Source organism: Chenopodium album, chromosome 21 (genome assembly GCF_948465745.1).
Source record: "Chenopodium album chromosome 21, dcCheAlbu1.1, whole genome shotgun sequence".
NCBI classification, from domain to species: Eukaryota; Viridiplantae; Streptophyta; class Magnoliopsida; order Caryophyllales; family Amaranthaceae; genus Chenopodium; species Chenopodium album.
Window position 1 is genome coordinate 6,488,682 of NC_137854.1, and position 19,043 is coordinate 6,507,724.

A 19,043-nucleotide genomic window follows, 5' to 3' on the forward strand; every position below is an offset into this window, starting at 1 on the left:
ATTGTACTTGTTTATATGTTATATAGGTGGTGGTTTAATGGCAAAGAGTGAGGGGCTATATCACTATATGTAATAAGTTATGAGTTCGAATATTTCATCCTTCATTTGTGATGTATTTGTGGCTCATTTGGATTCTACATGTATCAATATATGAATAATAACTATGAAAAGTAATTACGAGATTGACACATATATAACAACTTGATTTCTATTTTAGCGTTGTTTATGAAAATTGTTCAAAAAAAAAAAAAAAGAATAAAAAAGGATCTTGCTAACGACCGCCCCTAGAGCGTTAGATAAGCACTTAAAATATTACCTAAAGTAATATTAATTTGGGAAAGCATGACAAAATCACGTGTCAATCGGTGTAATTAATGTTAATTTTTAATTTAATCATTAAACTTTTCAATTGTTTATCAACGTAATAAACTGGGCTCCCTCGACCCTAGTTTTAAATTGTTACAATTTCATTTTGGTAAAAAAGACTTCACATAATTATCAAATTCTCTCACAATCAATTAATTACACCCATCACCTTTAATCATGTCTAATTTAATTTAATTTATATAATGATAAATACAAGTATTATATTGTTTGTATTTTTACTCTTACCAAATTTACTTTTTCAACAAAATTATTATTAATTGATGATAAAAAAAAACAACCTATCACTTAAATGTCAAAACTAGTACTCGTACGAGGTTATGTTCAAATGTTCAATAATATAATTTTTTTTGTACCTAATACAAAGTTTAATTGTGTCAATTATTATGGAACGGAGAGAGTGAGGGATAGCTCAAGTGGTTAAAGCTTCCCTCCCGGTTTCAGGAGATCCTGGGATCGATTCTCACCCCCGCCCTTGTGGCTCTCTAAACACCAAAAAAAAAAAAAAAATTATTATGGAACGGAGGGAATAATAGTTGAAAAAAAAAATGAGTTACTTTATGAATTATGATACGATAAACCCAACCCAAATACCCAATCCAACCCAATCCATTGCAATGGGCTTGGCTAGTGTCCTTAATCCAGTTTCTGTTGGTTAATCATCTTCCTCATTTCTCAAAATCACCATTAATTCACCTTCTTAGGAGAGAGAAACAGAGATATGGAAGTGAGCATGGCAGCTCACTCCCTTCTCAAGCATTCCAATTTCATGGGTACCCCACTTAATTCACTTCCCTCCAACTTCAAGTAAGTCGTCATCTTCTTCCAATCATTCCAATTTTCTCCACTCTATAATTTAATATGTTCATATTATGAAATTGAATTACAATTTAATCTGTAATTTCAGCGTTTTTTCTGGGGTTTTAGTGTATTTGACTACTTTTTTACTTTTCTTTGTCAGATTGAAGTCATGCAAGAATCAGTCTTTGAGAATCTTATGCGACCATTCCTGCTTTGAAGTAATTATGTTACACTTTTTCATGTGCTAATCCATTTTATTCTTTTAATTTGATTACACATGATAATTGACTTAGAGTATACTTTGAAATATTTCCGGGTCAAATTAAAGAAAAATTTGAAATGGGTTTGTGGAAAAAACAAAATCAAATTGACTATTGACTTGCAATTATTATTCTATGGTTTTGTAATTGTTAATTGATTTTTAGGGTTTATTCAGCTAGTTTCTCGGTTCACACCCACCTATTTTGCAAATGTTAGGAAAAAAGGGAATTTGTGGGAAGAATCAGTGAAGTTTCCCTTTTGTAATTTGGTGGAATTTGGATGGAATAGATGAGTAAATTATCACAGTTTTGCAACAATGTAAATTTCCGTTGATTTTTACCTTTTTTTTTTTGAAAAAAATAATGAAAGACAATTATATTGTTGCTGATGTGAAGTACATAAATCATTTTTATTTAGCACTTATTCTAACAATGAGGGGTGCTTCTTACTTATTGGGGAATGGAACACATGCGAGGATTAACAAGTAGGTAGTACATACTCATATTTTATGTTGCTGTTGTTGGTCCTTGATGGTTCAATTTAAGTTGACTGCATTACTATGACATCAATGGTAAGAATCTGTGTAAACTTATGCAAATATTTGGGACCGTGTTCCTTTTATTTCATCATTGAATTAGCTATGATGTGCATATCACTGCATGAGGTGGTTGCTAAACTTGTGCAAATATTTGGGACCGTGTTTTCCTTTTATTTCATCATTGAATTAGCCATTATGATGTGCATATTACTGCATGAGGTGGTTGTTACACAGTCTAAAGTGTTGTATAATAATAAAAAGCAGTCCTGCTTGACATAAAATTAAAATGCACATTATCAGGTATTGGTATAATGAACAGTTGATAAAGAAATGTGGATCTTAATTTTAGATGTTCTATGGTGTGGTTCTAGTCACATCTATCTCTAGGAGGGAATTAGGGATTATGGTGTGTTGAGATTTGAGAAAGATGTGCAAAAAAATATATGAGATCAATGTCATAAAATCAGTATAAACTGTAGCATTTGATGAAATGGATTACATTAATGGAGTAAATGGGTCAAATAGTATTCCTTAAAATAATCCCTTATCTTGTTGATCTCATGAGGAGCAATACTTTTTTTTATTGCACCTTCTTAAGCTTTTTATACTGAGGGCTCTCATTGTTCTCCCCTTTGTCAAATTGTCGTTGGCAGCTCCACCACTGTAGTCTGTGGTATCCCTCAGAATAGATCAATAGAGTGGTAGTCCAAACGTGGTGCAGTTGATTGATTTAAAACTTCCTGATATACAACTTGTAGTTAAATACAGGTCAACTACCCTTATATGTTATATCTAGAGTTGCCAAACTTGTATAGATTATCCTGATAATTGCAACTGTGTGGGCTGACCTCACTAATTAACAACCTCCTGGCACATTTTACATTGAAGACTCTTGTAGTACAAATGCTTTTTCCGCATTTCCAATAGCTGGATTTACTATTTAGGCTTCTGTTGCATGTGAGTACCATTAGTCTTAGTTTTCATCAAAAAACTTTCTTTATAGAATCAATAATGTGATCTATTATAGTAAAATGATCTTAGCATATATAGAATCAGTCTATCAGATGGTCAGTTAATTTTTATATCAAAGAAAACTAGTTATATCAATTGTATAAATTGTCTTCCTTGAGTAAGTTGCTTAAGCAGTGTAATAGCTTGTCTGGCTCCGATATTTACAAGAACTCTTTGGTCTCTTACACTTACAGTAATAGAATAGTCTTGCTTAACTCATTGAGTAGTGACTATCTAAAAGGAAATTCAGCTGGATCGATATCCTGAAAAATCCGTCCGCTGAGTATGTTCCAGCCCCTGCTTCTACTATTGATGCTATCATATCTTTTCATCCATGTTTCTACATGAGGTGACCTTCTCTTCCTTGATTGCAGATTTTTGAAATAGCAATCAACAATTTTATTAAGTGCTTGTAGGAACATGCCTTTTTGTTTTGCTTGTGGATGAAATTAGTTTCTTACTTTCTTAGTTCCCATTGTTATGGGTACAGTGTGCTTCTTAGTTCTTTATTGAAGAATCTCGATGAACCCGATGGAAAAGTATCTTTTACATTTACATATTGTGGACACTGTAAGTCTGTAACACTCATGTGCCTTGTTTTTTTGGCCTCCTGCAAGGTTAGGAAACTCTGTTATAAGCCACCTGGCACTCAGCTTAATATTCTGAATGACGTAAGCTTTTGTCTTCCACAAAAAAGGTATGCTTCATTTGGTATTTTTCTGAATACAATTACTCTAATTTTTGTATCTAGTAGCTTGACTGCTTGAGAAATCTTCGTTATGGAGCCTGCTTTCATCTTTCTTTGTCTCTTTACTTTTTGGTGCGTCTTTTGTTAAAAATAATTGACAAGCTGACCTCATAGTATGATTTTCTCAGTTTTGGCTTAATCTTTGGACGGAGTGGGAGTGGGAAAACAACATTACTGCAGGTTTTAATAATTTATTGGTAGTACCATCATCATCTCATCTTCTTGTGGTTTATGTTGTTAATTTTTAACTTCATTTTGCTCGCAGCTACTTGCTGGACTAAACAAACCAACATCAGGTTCCATCGTTCTACAAAGATATGGAGAGGATGGATCTCCAAATCAGCCTCCTGAGTCACTACCACCACAACGAGTTGGTATAGTTTTCCAGTTTCCTGAAAGGTGTGCAGTGTTGCTGGATTAGGGGCTGCATTTCATCTAATTATGTGGTTGGTCAATGGGATTTCTTAATTTTGCTTCTAGAAAGTAGCTTTTAATGCCTATGAGAAGTAGGATGTGTGTAATGGTATGGTCTCTACACACACACACACACACACACACAACTACCTATGAGAACCGATGATCAATATATCCCTAGTTATTTTCCATGTCATGTACTTTTTTTTAGATATCAGTGGCCTGAAGTCCCTACTTGGTGTTCGTGATTGTGTCAGATACTTTCTGGCCGATACTCTGTTGGAGGAGGTAACATTTGCCTGGCCTAAGCAAAAGGGAGGTCTTCAAATAAGGGAACACCTTGCTTCGAATCTTGCACGAGCTCTAAATTGGGTATTGTTTATCTCTTTGCAAATTACAAGTATATTATTTTAATGAGGGATCTTTGATTAAATCTACTATTTGTATTATTTTGACTTGCATTTATCTAATTGTTAGGTTGGTTTGGATGGTGTGCCCTTTGATAAAGATCCCCAATCCCTTAGTGGTGGATACAAGCGACGGCTTGCTCTTGCCATTCAATTAGTAAGAGCTTTTATTGTGTGCATCCATCTTGATATGTATTCCCTCCATTTCATAACGTAAGACACCCACATTTTTTTGCGTTTGAACTTTGAAAACTTTGAAATATATATATATATATATATATATATATATATATATATATATATATATATATATATATATATATATATAGGGGAGGGATCCGGTGAGAATAGCTTCATATGTGAGAATTCATACTTATATGAGAACTGATTTAAAATTTAGAACATGTGAGTAATAATTTAGAACATGTGAATAAAAATTTAGAACATGCGAGTTAAAATTTAGAACATGTGACTCAAATTAAAATTTTGAACATATGAGTAATAATTTAGAACATTTGTGTGAGTAATAAGTTTTGAACATCTGATTTAAGAATTAGAACAAGTGATTAAAAATTTATAAAATTTGTTTTATGAAATTTTAAACATACTAGTAAAATTTAGAACATCTGATTTAAGATTATGAACATGTGAATAAAAATTTAGAACATCTGATTTAAGATTATAAACATGTGAATAAAAATTTAGAACAAACTAATATAGAATATAGAAAGTGTGAGTAAAGTATTTAGAACATACGAGTAAAAAAATAGAACATATGCTTTGAAATCTGGAACATATAATTAAAATTCTTAGAACATACGTTTTAAAATTTAGAACATATAAGTTAAAATTTTGGAACAAGTTATTTAAAATTTATGACATCAAACTTAACTAATTTATGGTTTAGAACATGTGAGTACTAAATTGGAAAATTTGATTTAATTTAGAACACCTAAGAAAAAGTTTAGAACATCAGATTTAAAATTTAGAACATATGAGTAAAAATTTAGAACATAAAGAGTGTTCTCACATATGAAAAATTCTCACATAAGAAAAATTCTCACGAGAGCCTTCCCCTATATATATATATATATATATATATATATATGATACTTCCTCTGTTCTTTAATGATTGCAACAATTCGGTTTTACACTATTCACACAATACCATGTGACAATCTATTGTGATTTTTACAAAATATCAACTTTTTATAATTTGTAGTTGTAGATAGTTGAAAATATTAATGTTAGCATAATGCGTTGGGATTTTGGGAAGTGTGAAACTCTAATTATTGCAATAATTCAACACAGGGGAAATATAAGGCTTTATGTAATTTTATCAATGTATATTGAGAGTATATAACAATTGAATTCCATCCTTGAATGGTGTGGGTGCCCAATGTTATGAAATGGAGGTAATATAAATACCATTTTCATTCCTTTTTGATAGTTATGCTTTCAATTTACATCCGTTTGGCCGTTCCCTATTGTTTGTTACACTTCTACTTTATTCCTATTTTTTATTGTCCTACATGCAACACTTATTTATTTATTTTTTTTATTTTTTTATTTCTTTTTCTTACATTAAGCCCTTATACAACTATCTATATTCTTTCTTTCCCTTAAATAAACCCTACTTACAACACTCTTTTTCCTACTAATATGCGGACATGGCCAACTACTCACACTCTCTCCATCCTTCTAAATATGTGTGTCTACAGCAACTGCAACTTTCAAAAAAGAAGGGAGGTACTCGAGTTAGTAGTAGTTTAGCTAAGACATCATAATTTGGTTGCAATGATCCAGAGTGTTTGTTAACTTCTCTCAATTGTTTCAGATTCAAGTTCCAGAGCTGTTGATACTAGATGAGCCCCTAGCTGGTCTTGGTATGAAGATGCAATTTTAATTTTTTTCCTATTTAAAATTTACTAGTTTTACCACCTGCGTCCCTAACTCATTAACATTTTTATAGATAGTATGACAAGTTAAAACTATCTACATTATTTCTAATGAAATCCATAGACTTTAAGTCCCCAACTAAGAACTCCATTAAAGACTACATTGCTGTGTGGTAATGTTAAATTTTTTAGGATATACGTGGTATTTCAATTCAGATCTAAATATATGACCCCCCCCCCCCCTCCCCCACAATTTAGGGATGAAGTACCTAGTACTTTTTTTAGTAACTTGATGTCTAAGTGTCTTGCTAAGGATAAATATGGGTACATACACATAAGTGACATTACATACTGTCTTTAGGTGAAGGTTGAAGATTATGCTGGAGTGCTTTTGCCTGTTGTTTTGTACAAGAAACATATTAGTACTTTGGAAAAATTCATGAAAATGACTGATAGAATTTGATCACTGTAGTCTTCCTACTATTTAATTTGTGAAGGCATCTTTTTGTTGGTCTGACTTAAATATCTATCAATTTATTGATTGAGGTAGATTGGAAAGCACGGGCAGATGTGGCTAAACTACTGAAGCATCTGAAGAAGGAGTTGACTCTACTTGTTGTCAGTCATGATCTTAAGTAAGCTTTCCTTAATTTTTGCCCCTCCTTCCGATTCTGTGCATGTATCAATGGTGATAATGTGTATTCTGAATTACAGAGAGCTAGCGCCCCTTGTGGATCGATCGTGGAGGATGGAAGGTGGTGGGATTCTGAAAGAGGAGCTTCCACCATTATGAAATTTATTCTATACATTGTTGCTCTGATTTAGATCTGATGCGAGCATTTATATGTGTTAGACTTGGTAGTAAGCAATACATAAGAAAATGACTATATTGTTTAAGGAATGGTCTATGAATTGTCTTAAAAGATTTATGAAATGAATATCAGCAGTTGGAACTTACTAATTTGTTTTTCAAACCCCTAGAGCCTTTTGTAAGTGTCAGCCTTGTGCACTTAGAAGTGTGGTGGTTGTATATATAAGCTTTTGATGGTGCTTTACTTGATCAGCGGGTTTGGTTAAATGAAACAGGGCATTGCTTAATATGTGGTGACGTGGTGTGTAGGTAGTATTAAAATTTGATAATTTTTCCAGCACCATTGATCTTGTTTAATGACCATATTTTTGAAAGTAGACACCATTTTATGAAGTGACATAGCATTTAATAGTCAGTGTCACACTGTCACATGCTTAGTTTGGCAAGCGATGCTTGGCTGTCAGCTTATAGCTATGATCAAACAGCCAAGCAGCTTGTGTAATTTTTTGCCTGGTTTTTTTAGCTGTCATGTCTTGCATGTTAGCAGCTTACAGCCAAAAGCTGAATTTATCAAACTTCTTTTATAAACAACTAATGTTAACAAGTGACCATTACAGCCTGTATGGATAGATACTCTGAATTTGTCAAACAATCTTAGCAAACCAACCAACAACCTAATTAATCAAAGCTACAATATGTATTTGGCTAGGAACTTTTTCATGAAATATAGGCTGCTCCATAAAATTTCCAACATCCTTGGTACACTTAGCAGCCTAGTATTGTTGCACAAGATGATTTAAGGGTGCTAATATATATATCCCAAAAGCTAATCAACTTTGTCTTTTTTGCACATAGAGGTGGATCAAGTGTATAGGATTGTGTACTTTGTACATCCCCAGAAATAGGAATCATTTATGTTGTCATGCTACCTCACTTGACTAAAAGACTAATCTATCTTGCATTTTTGCAAGTACGGTTTTAAATTACAGTGAACTGGATGGCTTTGTTGTAAGGAGGTATAGGCAATGTTGTTAGTCAAAGGTTTAGTTGGTTATTTTATGTGTCTTAGTATCATCACAAACAGGAAAAATCTGTGTTGAAGGATGATGAAGTCAAACACTGAAGTCAAAAATCTACAGATAAGTTTTTCTCTATATTCCCTCTTGACGTACATAATTGTCCATGAATATCTCGAGTATATGCGTGTATGGGATTTACTGATAATATATGATCATGAAGAATGTCTTCATAATGTAATTGAATGGTTAAATATGTCTTGAATACAATATCTAATGTTGTTGCATGTACATTATCAGTAATGTACATATTCATTTATTGTGTTGCACTTTGAAAACACTAGTGTTAGTCATTGCGGAATGCACTCTGCAGAGAGATGTGTCTGATAAAAAATGCAATGCTGCATTGAGAATTGATTGATTGTAAAACTTTATGGCTGTCGGTCTTATACTTTCTTAGTGGTTTTCCCTACTATATCTTTTGGTTTACATAGTTATGGCTAAAAATAAAAGATTAACCTAACCTTTTTTGTGCTAGACACTATGACCTATGTGGTGGGTTTGCTTGCATGATAAAGAGTAATTCGCCAAAGCTCGTTTTCTCATATTTACTTCTTCAGGAAAGCATATTTTATTTGTTCCTAGTAACCATTAACATCTCTGCATCAATATCCCAGTAATAAATTTTTTTTTGTGGAATTAATATTGCATACTTAAAATTTTCATGACTAGTTCAATATTTTAACAAAATTAGTTTATCAAAAATTTCACCAGAATATTATTTAAGATTTTCTGTAAAAGCTGGCCTTTTTGTAGATAATAATTGGGATTACATTGGCTGATTAGAATTTAGAGTTAGCTAAGAGTGAAATATTTTGTTTTATGCTATGGGAGGTAGGTTTTGGATTCTAGGATCTTGGTTTTCCTCTTGGAATTGTTCAATGTTCTTTCTGTGATTCTGTTATGAATGTAAGTTTGCCTCATAAAGAAGAGAGGCCAGGGGTGGGGAGTAAGGGATGTACCATGAGAAATTAAGGATTTTAGGTTCTCCTTGATTATCTCTTGGTTAAACTGACGCTAAGTTTCCATAGTTGCTTAAGGATAGAAGAGGGTGGCTGATCCAGGTGATTACACAATAAGTAAGATGTATTTTTTGTAATGAAGATAGGGAGGAGGGGAGAGAAAGAATGTGTTAAGTATGAATAAAGTAAATGGGAAAGACTTAAAAGTTGCTAGAAAAGGAAGTGTTGTAACATTGAAACATCTCAAACTAGCAAGTGTTGCAAATTTAGTGAAACGGAAGTAGTATGTATTGGATGATGTCAACATGGATCATTTGCTCATGTGACTATTTTCTATATTTAATTCAATAGGCTTACAGTGAGTTTGGGAACTTGGTTAGGGATGAAATCATTGGAAATTAGAATTATGAAAATGTGTAGCACAGCAAAACTATTGAAATTACTAGTTTTCAGAGTTTCATTCATGTAGTCGTGTGGTTGTTTGATGAGTGAAAGCGGAAGTGCAAGACAATTGAGATTAAAAAAAAAAATATCTAGCTTGCTATTCTTTGGTTAGTTAAATGAGGAAAACTGTTGAAATTAAAAAGAGTAATTTACATTTTTACAGTTTTTCCATTGAATTGAAAATGAAACTATGAAAGTCTAATCGACCCAGTTTTCAACATATTGCCACAATATTGCTTTTTTAATGTTTTCTCTCCCATCGATTAAACATGGTAAAATTGAGAAATCCATGCATTTAAAAACTCAAAATCATTGGAGAAATATGTAACGAAATTGGTAAAGTTCTAAACAAACTTGGTTACAAAGGAATTTAATAGCAGCACACCTGATTGTTACAGAGTACAGTACTTAATGTTCGTTGGAAATGGCATAGAAAAGAATAAAAAGATTTATTACAATGATCACTAGCACAAGCTTTATATTACAATGATCACTAGCACAAGCTTTATATAAATAGAAGAGCAGCTTCTTGCAAATAACCTTATACTGCATGAGCTCATGTACTTCTAACCATGCATAGCAATACTCAACACTCTATGCATACTAGATATATTATAATTATTTAAACAACTTCTAATCCTGAACTTCCTCTTTCTGCTGCAGTTCCAACACAAAATCTGCATTCAAGAATTGGGAATCATAATATGAGCTTAATGGCTGTCATTATGACTTCATTTTTATTACTGAGCAATTGAGGAGAGCAAAAAGAATGGTATGATAATTGACTATCTACTTGCATGCAAAAGTCATATGGATGTGTTTCCTGTGCCCTAGACATTGTCATTATATTTAACTGGGCTTGTGAGACAATAAGTCGCATTAAGACCTCAGCCGCATTTCTCTTTCATATTATTTCAAGGATCTAATACAGAAGCTGAATTGGATTATAGATAATTGACTTTTTCTAATGTTGTTGGCATGATTTTTCACGATTATCTTCTTGACCTTGCTAAAGTAGTCTAATCTGTCATCATTGTACTAAAATTTGAGGTGCTTATTGTAGCCATGTGGTGGCAGTGTGGCACCCCTCATCTCCCAAGGGGAAGCTCCTGGATTAATTCTCATTGAAAATGGGGTAAGAGGGGGTTATGTGAAGCTAGGCATTCATTTTGGTTTATGAGAGAGGACAACCTTAGGAGTTTGTTACCCATAAATAATTATAGTACAAAATTAATTATACTATTATATGTGATTTATACCAATGATGATGCATCATGCATGTGAACTTACACTCTTCATCGGTGTTAATCCAATGCTCCTTGTCTGCGTCACCAAATTCACCATTAGTGTATCTTTGTGGAAGATCCAAATATTTCCCGGTGATTGCATCGCGAGGTAGTTTCATATCTGTCTTGGAGCAATGCTTTTTTCCTCTCTTGAGGACGCCCCAGCACCTAATTTTACTCCTTTCACTGCCAAGTTCTGAATCTGCCCTTGTATTACTGGAGTTGGGAGTCTTGTGCTTGTACTTGTACTTGCTGACCTTGGGGTCTTTCACAGCATATGCAGCCTTGCTGTTTTCAGGGTGAACTTTTTTGTGGAAAAGCTGGTTGATCTGTGGAGATTGTATTAGGTAGGTTATTCTTAATTCCATGTTATGCTGAGAAAGTCAACCTTAAGTTCCATAGGCTGTTAGGAATATATTTCCCATGTTTACATATATACCTTTAAAAGGATAATTTGCAAGATAGCATCCTTAAGTCAGGCTCCTATTTTCAATGACACCCCTAAGGACCCTAACAGGATAATATTCCTAGATACACCCTGATTTGCTCTTTCATCTTTTTAATTGCACCAGTTACCTTTTTTTTTTTTTTTTTTTTTTTTTTTGAAGCGTTCAATTAAGATAGTTTAACTAACCCAATTTTGGTGTTGTTTAGAGGTCAAAATAATATTTTAGAAAACCCAATTCCATTAAGGGAGAATTAAACTACCTCAATGTGATGATAAATGGACAAAAGTTGTTCACAATGTATCACTGCAGAGAGAAGAAACTGTAGTGTGTTCTTGATTTTTTTTTTTACATAGAGGTGTCATTGAAAATAAGACTCTAGTTGAGGGTCTTAGGATTATCATGAAAATAGACCACCTAAAGTTGGGATATTATAGAGTTATATCAGAATAAGATGGTTTAAGTTTTGAAGTAAACAGCAACATTTCATTTTCTTTTATCAGTGTCGGTTGCTAGCATAAAATGCAGTGAACTAGTAAGACATAAATTTAGTATACACTATGGTTGAAAGAGATCCAAAAGCCTGAAACTAGTGTCGATTTGGCTAATCTACTAATAATTAGAAGACTTGATTTGGTTTTGGCATAGTAAACCACTTAGTTGGCTGCATGATGGTCTTTGATTTTGTGCAAGCTTTGATTACTGGTTGAAAAAGGTAGCCTATCTCTTTAGGTCCATAATTTGAAGAAATGGTGTTACATGGTTTATAAAATAGTATCAGCAAGCAGTATTCAAGTTGATGAAATCATACCTTTTGAGTTTTATCTTAGGCTTCTATTAGCACTATATGTAATTGATATTTCAGGATAGTATAACAGCTCCTTGATTAGGGAGGCATGGAGTGTTGGGAGACTTACCTTGTTGAGTTTTCTTGTAGTCGGAAATGATTCAGCTGCATGGCCACTAAAACAATTGGAGATTTTATGAGAAATTTGAGCTGGGTGTAGCATCTTGTTAATCAGATGGTCAGACAACTTGATTTCTTTTGCTGCTTGTTTCTGGGTTTTGTCAGCCTCTTTGATGGAGTTCCTGGCCATTATTGTGTTCCTCTTAAATAGCTCAAAGAGGGATGCCTTTTCTTTCTTTTCCTTTGGTTTAGTTTCCAGAAGTTCGTTGGATGACCCAAAAAGATATCCTTGCAGGGGATACATTTTGACAGAGTTGTGATCATTCTCATCTTCCTTTACCTCTTCACTGAGGGTTATAGTGCTTGCTTCACTGTTTTTCCTTGATAGATCAGTGTTTCCTTCCTTTTCAGCTTCAACCTTGAGAAATTTCTCCAACTCTTCATTGATAAGCTTCAAGTCATATCTCATTTCTGCCATTCCACTTTCATTTGCTACCTGATGAGGCAAATCAAATGTTGGCGTTGGGGCCTCTGATATTGACTCCACACTAAGAGTTCCAATTGTTAGGAAGCCTGGGAATATATCTGGGGATTGATTTTCACTGAACTCTTCAGTGTTCTCATCATTGAACTCCTTAAGGTGGTGTTGGCATTGTTGTCTTGATTGCCACCTCTGTATGGAGTCATTACTTGGTGTTTTGTATTCTCCGTGATTGTTGGCTGGTGGCTTTAGCAACAAGCAAGTGCAAGTGCTCCCTGAAACCAGAGAAAATTGAAATTAGGAATTTGTGTGGGCCCCAGATAGTTACAGTGCTAATTATATTTGGAAATGATCTCCTATGGATTTCAAATGTATTGGGTGGAGGAATGTTTGACATTTAACATGTAAATGGAGGTTCAACTTTGTACACTGACATGGTGATAACAAATGCACTGTATTTTTTTTTTTCCCTAGCTGCAAATCATAAAGCCAAGGATATATTAGGTGTGATATTGTATGGTTGTATTTTAAAAGGACTGTGAGTGTGGTCATACCAACAACCAAAGTCTGCAATGAACCTGTGGCATCTTTTTGGAACTTCCGGTGCATCCAGCTGAGTAACTGCATGGAATAATTACATAAACTCAGAATTAAATTGAATAAAAGGTATTTGTATGTTGTGCAAGGAGGAGTTTGACATACCTTCATTGTGATATCCTTCAGCCCTTTTCTTAAGTTTGACTCTGCTTTCCAAATTTGGTGATTTGGGTGATAATATATAAGAAGTTGTGGCCACACTGGACATCCTTTTATGATTGAATGATTGTAGTAACATCCTCTAGAAGACTGCAACGAAAAAATAGACACAAGAAACACTTAGAAAAGTACAAATTGAGGTTGGATTATCTTGTCATGGTCAATATTTGTGGAGTAGGTTCCGGCTTACTCTACTAACTCTTTAATCTGCTATGTTCATCATTTATTACTTTACAAAATTCTGTTGAATGTCCCGTCTTGCTATGATTTTGCTGATGACATATGTTACAAATAGGTTACATTGCTCTTTAAAGGTCAGCCACACTGAGTTACGTGGTGTGCTTCAGACCTCATCTCTTATTAGAGCTATGTGGAAATTTAGGATAGCAGTATGTCTGCAGTCATGTAAAGTTTTTTTTTTTCCTTTTATTTTCTTGGCTCGCAAGATTACTATCACATGCTCTTGTATCACTAAAGTAATGGAAATCGTCTGACTTGGTACATCACTTGGCAAGTATTTGTATGAGTCTTTTGTATGGGATCGTGAATGTTTTTTTTAACCCTTTGGTTCAAGATTGTCTTATAAGAGCCCCTCTTTATCCCAATCTCTATTCTTGGATTTTTATTTTATTTTATTTTATTTATTAATGTAGTTGCTTCAGATTAATGTTGAGATCAGCCTTATGGTTGCATGTAGAAGCTGCCAACTGTCGTTCAAATCGGGTTTTTCCTTTGGGTCAATTCGATTCCGGACATATTTGGGTGATGAGTCATTTGATTTATTTTAGGTTCATTCGATTTGATTTGGATCTATTGTCAAAGAGCCTATTGTGATAAATCATTCAATATTAGTCATTTTAAATTTGGATAAGATTAATCATAGTTCATCTGTAAATTGGGTCATCTTAATAGGGCATAAACTGTACGAGTTGGTTTTGTGAGGTCTAGTTATATGGTTGGCTTTGGTCCTTGCATATATGCATTATACAAGAACTACTGGGAGAAACCTGGTGGTGGCATGTGCATTATATGCATTATCATGTGTTTTGTACTTTTGTATCAGAAGCATGTTGCCTATCAGTTATCACACTTTCATTTGCTTGTGTGAACGCCTATGCTCTTTATTCATCTCATTTGCTTACGGAAACTCTAGAGGTCAATATGCTACATTTTAAACATGTTTATTTTTTAGCTTGACTTAGAGATGTCATTCAAGTGCGCAAATCCTCTTCTGGCATTTCTGTCCTTGATTTCTGAATAATTTGCATTGTTACCTTTAGGATCGACCCAAATAGCTGTTAGATGAAGGTAAGCTAATGTCTTTTCATGTTACAGTTATCTCTGCATTGAGATCTAATATCTTAGGTTCCTCTGAACATCTGATGGCCATTACATTATTTTCATATCTTTGCATTATCATCTACTATCTTAGATATCTCTGAAGTCTGAACATACGATGGCCATTACATGTACAGTAAGTTTTTGTAGCTTTGCTAACCTTGATAATTGTGCACTAAGAAATGATGTAATTTTTTCCTTAAGCTCTTTATTCGGTTTGCCATCACAATTGATAGGCAATGGCAGATGGATTAGCTATTTGTCATTTTTTGCTTAACATATTTAGGAAGGTTGGATGCTTGGATTTAATGTGTTGAATTTTTCCACATTAGGAAGGATACTACTGATTAACGACTTGTTACGAATTTAATGTGTTTAATCACACGTGTTTTCTCCACTTATGGTCTGTATTATCATTTAGTGAAGTTAACTTTACCCTTATCTGTCTTTTGTAATTGTAATGAAGCTCTTTGGATTCATATATCTCTCCATTCTCTGCCTAGTTACCTCCTTGCCGGTCTAGTGTTTATCTGTGTTCTTCCCTTCAATAATTGTGAAATTGTTTTGTGATCTGGATGGTTATTACCTGACTACAAGCTGTTTGCCACTTGCATGTAAGATGGAGAAACTTATAAAAGCTAAGGAACAAAATTTGTGCTTTCCGCCTTTATTTGAGTTATACTTCGTACTATATATGAACTATCATGTGGGGCTAATGTGTAAGCTGGATTAACTTTGCAGATACGAGTGCGGTAACTGTGCACTAAAGAGCTGATTTTTATTTGAGCTTAGTTGGAATGATGTATCGCAAATTAACAATGGAAACCAAGAATGCTTGATTTATGATTTTGGTTAAGGTTTTAGCTTAATTAGAGTTTGTTTATTTACTGTATTAATTTTTGGAAACAGTACTGTACTTTTGCAGGAGAACGTTGCAGCTCTAATTTGTTGCAGTTTTGCTGAACAAAATTTAAACTGCAGGATGCAGAGACTTCCTTCCAGTCCTCACCCGAAAATGTCCAACCTACTTAAGAGAACTCGACAAAAACTATCGAAAACTTGGAAGAGGGCGCTTTCAAATTGTAAAGGTTCAATTGTTTCTAAAGCTCCAAAATGTTCATAAACTGTGGTTTGCTGTTTGTTCTAATGCTTCCAGGGAATTAAAGTGAGTTAGTATGTTTTCAAAAAAAAAAAAAAAAAAAAAAAAGTGAGTTAGTAAATTCAGTTTTCATCTGTGTTTTTTCCCCTTTCGGTTTTGATTAAACTTTGGCTCTAAACATTTGGACTGACTAAATACGGTTGAACAGGGGCTGACCGGAGGTAGTTCCATGTATGTGTTTGAGATTAGTACGCGTGCCACCAAAATCACCAATTGAACCTTTTGGTAGAAAGAGGTTTGGCTATATATTTGAGGATTGGATTGATGTTTATTATCAACCTCTTCTTTTTAAGATATTGTCTACCTCTTTTTTTTCCAATAAGATTTTGTCAACCTCATATACCTGTGTTTGATCAACTCATTGAAAGAGAAATATGGGGTCAACCGGTCAATCACCTCTTTCTTGAAATGCCGAGGAAGAATGTTTATGACTAGAAATTTATAATTTATCCAAAACAAGGGAATTGATAAAAATATGATTTTTTTTTTTTTTTTTTTTTTTTTTTTTTTTTTTTTTTTTTGTGATAATATATACTTGTATGACTAATGATATTTATGATAATGTGTCTAAGGCGATAAAAAGCCCAATTATTGAGAGATCGTGAAATTTTATGCCATTTTCTTGGATTTTGAAATAATTTGACCCTAATTCATCACCTTTTTTTTTTTTTTTTTTTTGGTGAAGTGAATCATCACCCTATATGATAAGATAAAACTACCATAAACACCTTGGAACGTGAAAACTTTACCATTCAGTTTAAGTTGATAATTGATACTAATGGACTAATTGGAAATTACTTCTCACTTAGTTCAATTTCGAAGACTATTTTTTTTTTTTAAAAAAAAAAAAAAAAAAAAACTAATGTTTAGAACCATGTCTTTGTACCTATCAATGTGATGATGATGTTCATATTGTATTTATGTATTCGTAATCTTACTTTTTCAAAAAATAAATAAATAATTAAGATACACGTGGGGTTTGGGTATACGTAATCAGATATTTATAATTGTATATGTATGACATTATTTTTTTTTGAGGAAGTATTTGTATGACATTATAGTTTGCATCTTAGTTCCATAATACTAATGATATGTCTTCGTCCTTTTATTAGAGTCTCATACTCTCATTTCTCTTTATTATGAGAGTAATAAATGTTATTTCCTCTGTTTTTTTATACTTGCAACACATCTTTTATCACTCTTTTTAAGGAGGTGATTAAACTAGTTAAATGAATGAATTAAACTATGAAATTTAAACCGTAGCAACTTATTCCTTTCTTCTCATAGGTGGTAAAATTTTGTAAATTAATTTATCCGTTTACTTAGTCTAATATCTTTCTTAAAGTACGTGCCGAAGGGGTGTGTTACAACTAAATAAAAATGGAGGAAGTATAAATGAGACTCTAATAAAAGGACGGATGGAATAGTAAAAAGGAAAAAGATGAGGATTTAGTAGGGCATAAGATATAGTGATTATAAGATATTTGTTGGAAAATCATATGCATTAGACAGAAACTTTTTAAATGGGCACTAACAACTTTCATTTTATTCTATTGGACTATAACCAAGGTAGGGAACTTGGGACACTTCTTTATTTCCAAATTAGTTCATGATTAACGTTACTCATCTAGTCTATACTAATAATTAATATTATGAGATGAAGATAAAGGCCATAAAATCACTTGGTTGAGAGGATGGATAGAAGATATAGTTTGTTTCCTTTCCAATCTTTCTTTCTCAAGGGAGTTTGCTTCAAGTGAATTAGATGATTGAATTATTTATCTATTTAGAAGATATAGTTTGTTTGAATTAGTGAGTTAGATATTTTAGTTGAAGTCTTTAACAATGATTGAATTAGATGATTGTATTGTAACAAATGAGATATTAACAAACATCTATATGTAACTTGAGGGGTGATGTATAAATGATGTGACTGATTATGAGTATATATGTAAGAATTTGTGAAAAAAATGAATTGGAAAACATTGCTATAAATGTTACTCCCTTCATTCTTTGATTTACACTTGCTACCATTAGGAATTCTTAGACAGCAAATTAGCAAGTCAATTGTGCAACACATGAGTTTATGAGTCAATTGTGCAAGTCATGGCCAAATCATTTGATGATTTGATGTTCGCATTTTATTATTTAAACTTGTAACTTTCTGTTACATAATTAAAAAATATCAAGAAAAATTATATAATTTTGTTGTAATATATAGTACATAATATGTTTTTCCTACAAAAAACTCCGTAGTCCATAACAAATTATGTTAAGATTTTTTGATTTTTTTTTTAATATTTTTTTTTTTTTGCTTAAGCTTATGATTGTCAATAAATTTTATTTGAAGATTCAGCAAAATCATCTATTATACTTTGAAGGAAATTAATACTATAGATATTTAAAAAAGATTTATTTCTTAAATAGTTTTTTTTCCCCCCAAAAAAAAAAAAAAAAAAAAAAAAACTAAGGACACACTAGGAGATGACATGTGTCATTGCTAGTGTGTCTTTTAATACTCCCTACGTGTTTTAATAAGTGTTACACTTACTAAATCCGGCCGGTTTTAATAAGTGTTACACTTCCTTTTTTGGCAAAAAACTACATTAAAAAATTATACTCCCTCCCTCCCCTTTTGATAGTCCCTTATGGACAAATTTTAGTCCCAAAATGTTCATCCCATTTTCTTTTTCCAACAACCATTAATATTAATTTTTTACCAAAATTCCTTCCAATTTGCAACAATACTTGTGCAAATTTAAATTTTCCATGTAAATTTTGTTTTTCCATGTACTTTTATTACTTTCTCTCTCTACTTTTTTTGCATACCCAATGTCAATTTACTTTTTCAATGTAATTTTATTATTCTTATTTATGTTTATTAATTCCCGTGAAAAATGTCTATAAGGGACTAT

The 19,043-nt window shown here is 32.8% G+C and overlaps 2 protein-coding genes across 4 annotated transcripts; one reads left to right on the plus strand and one right to left on the minus strand.

Moving 5' to 3' along the window:
- Positions 1–1,043: 1,043 nt before the first annotated feature.
- LOC145600921 (ABC transporter I family member 11, chloroplastic-like) lies at positions 1,044–7,419 on the plus strand. The gene is made up of 10 exons (XM_081656792.1): positions 1,044–1,191; positions 1,346–1,403; positions 3,613–3,692; positions 3,872–3,923; positions 4,009–4,142; positions 4,415–4,529; positions 4,635–4,721; positions 6,402–6,450; positions 7,013–7,097; positions 7,177–7,419. The coding sequence occupies exons 1-10, from the start codon at positions 1,106–1,108 to the stop codon at positions 7,253–7,255; spliced, it is 825 nt and encodes a 274-aa protein (XP_081512918.1). The 5' UTR covers positions 1,044–1,105; the 3' UTR covers positions 7,256–7,419.
- Positions 7,420–10,294: 2,875 nt separating this feature from the next.
- Positions 10,295–13,880, minus strand: LOC145600920 (protein LAZY 1-like). Of its 3 annotated transcripts, none has more exons than XM_081656790.1 (4): positions 13,430–13,880; positions 12,405–13,150; positions 11,046–11,370; positions 10,295–10,432 (listed from the first exon to the last, which is right to left on the minus strand). In XM_081656790.1, the coding sequence occupies exons 1-4, from the start codon at positions 13,581–13,583 to the stop codon at positions 10,389–10,391; spliced, it is 1,269 nt and encodes a 422-aa protein (XP_081512916.1). In that variant the 5' UTR covers positions 13,584–13,880; the 3' UTR covers positions 10,295–10,388. The 3 variants fall into 3 exon arrangements, with proteins under 3 accessions (XP_081512916.1, XP_081512917.1, XP_081512914.1); XM_081656791.1 differs by lacking the exon at positions 10,295–10,432 and having other exon boundaries at positions 10,931–11,370; positions 13,430–13,496; positions 13,578–13,880; XM_081656788.1 differs by lacking the exon at positions 10,295–10,432 and having other exon boundaries at positions 10,931–11,370.
- Positions 13,881–19,043: the final 5,163 nt, after the last annotated feature.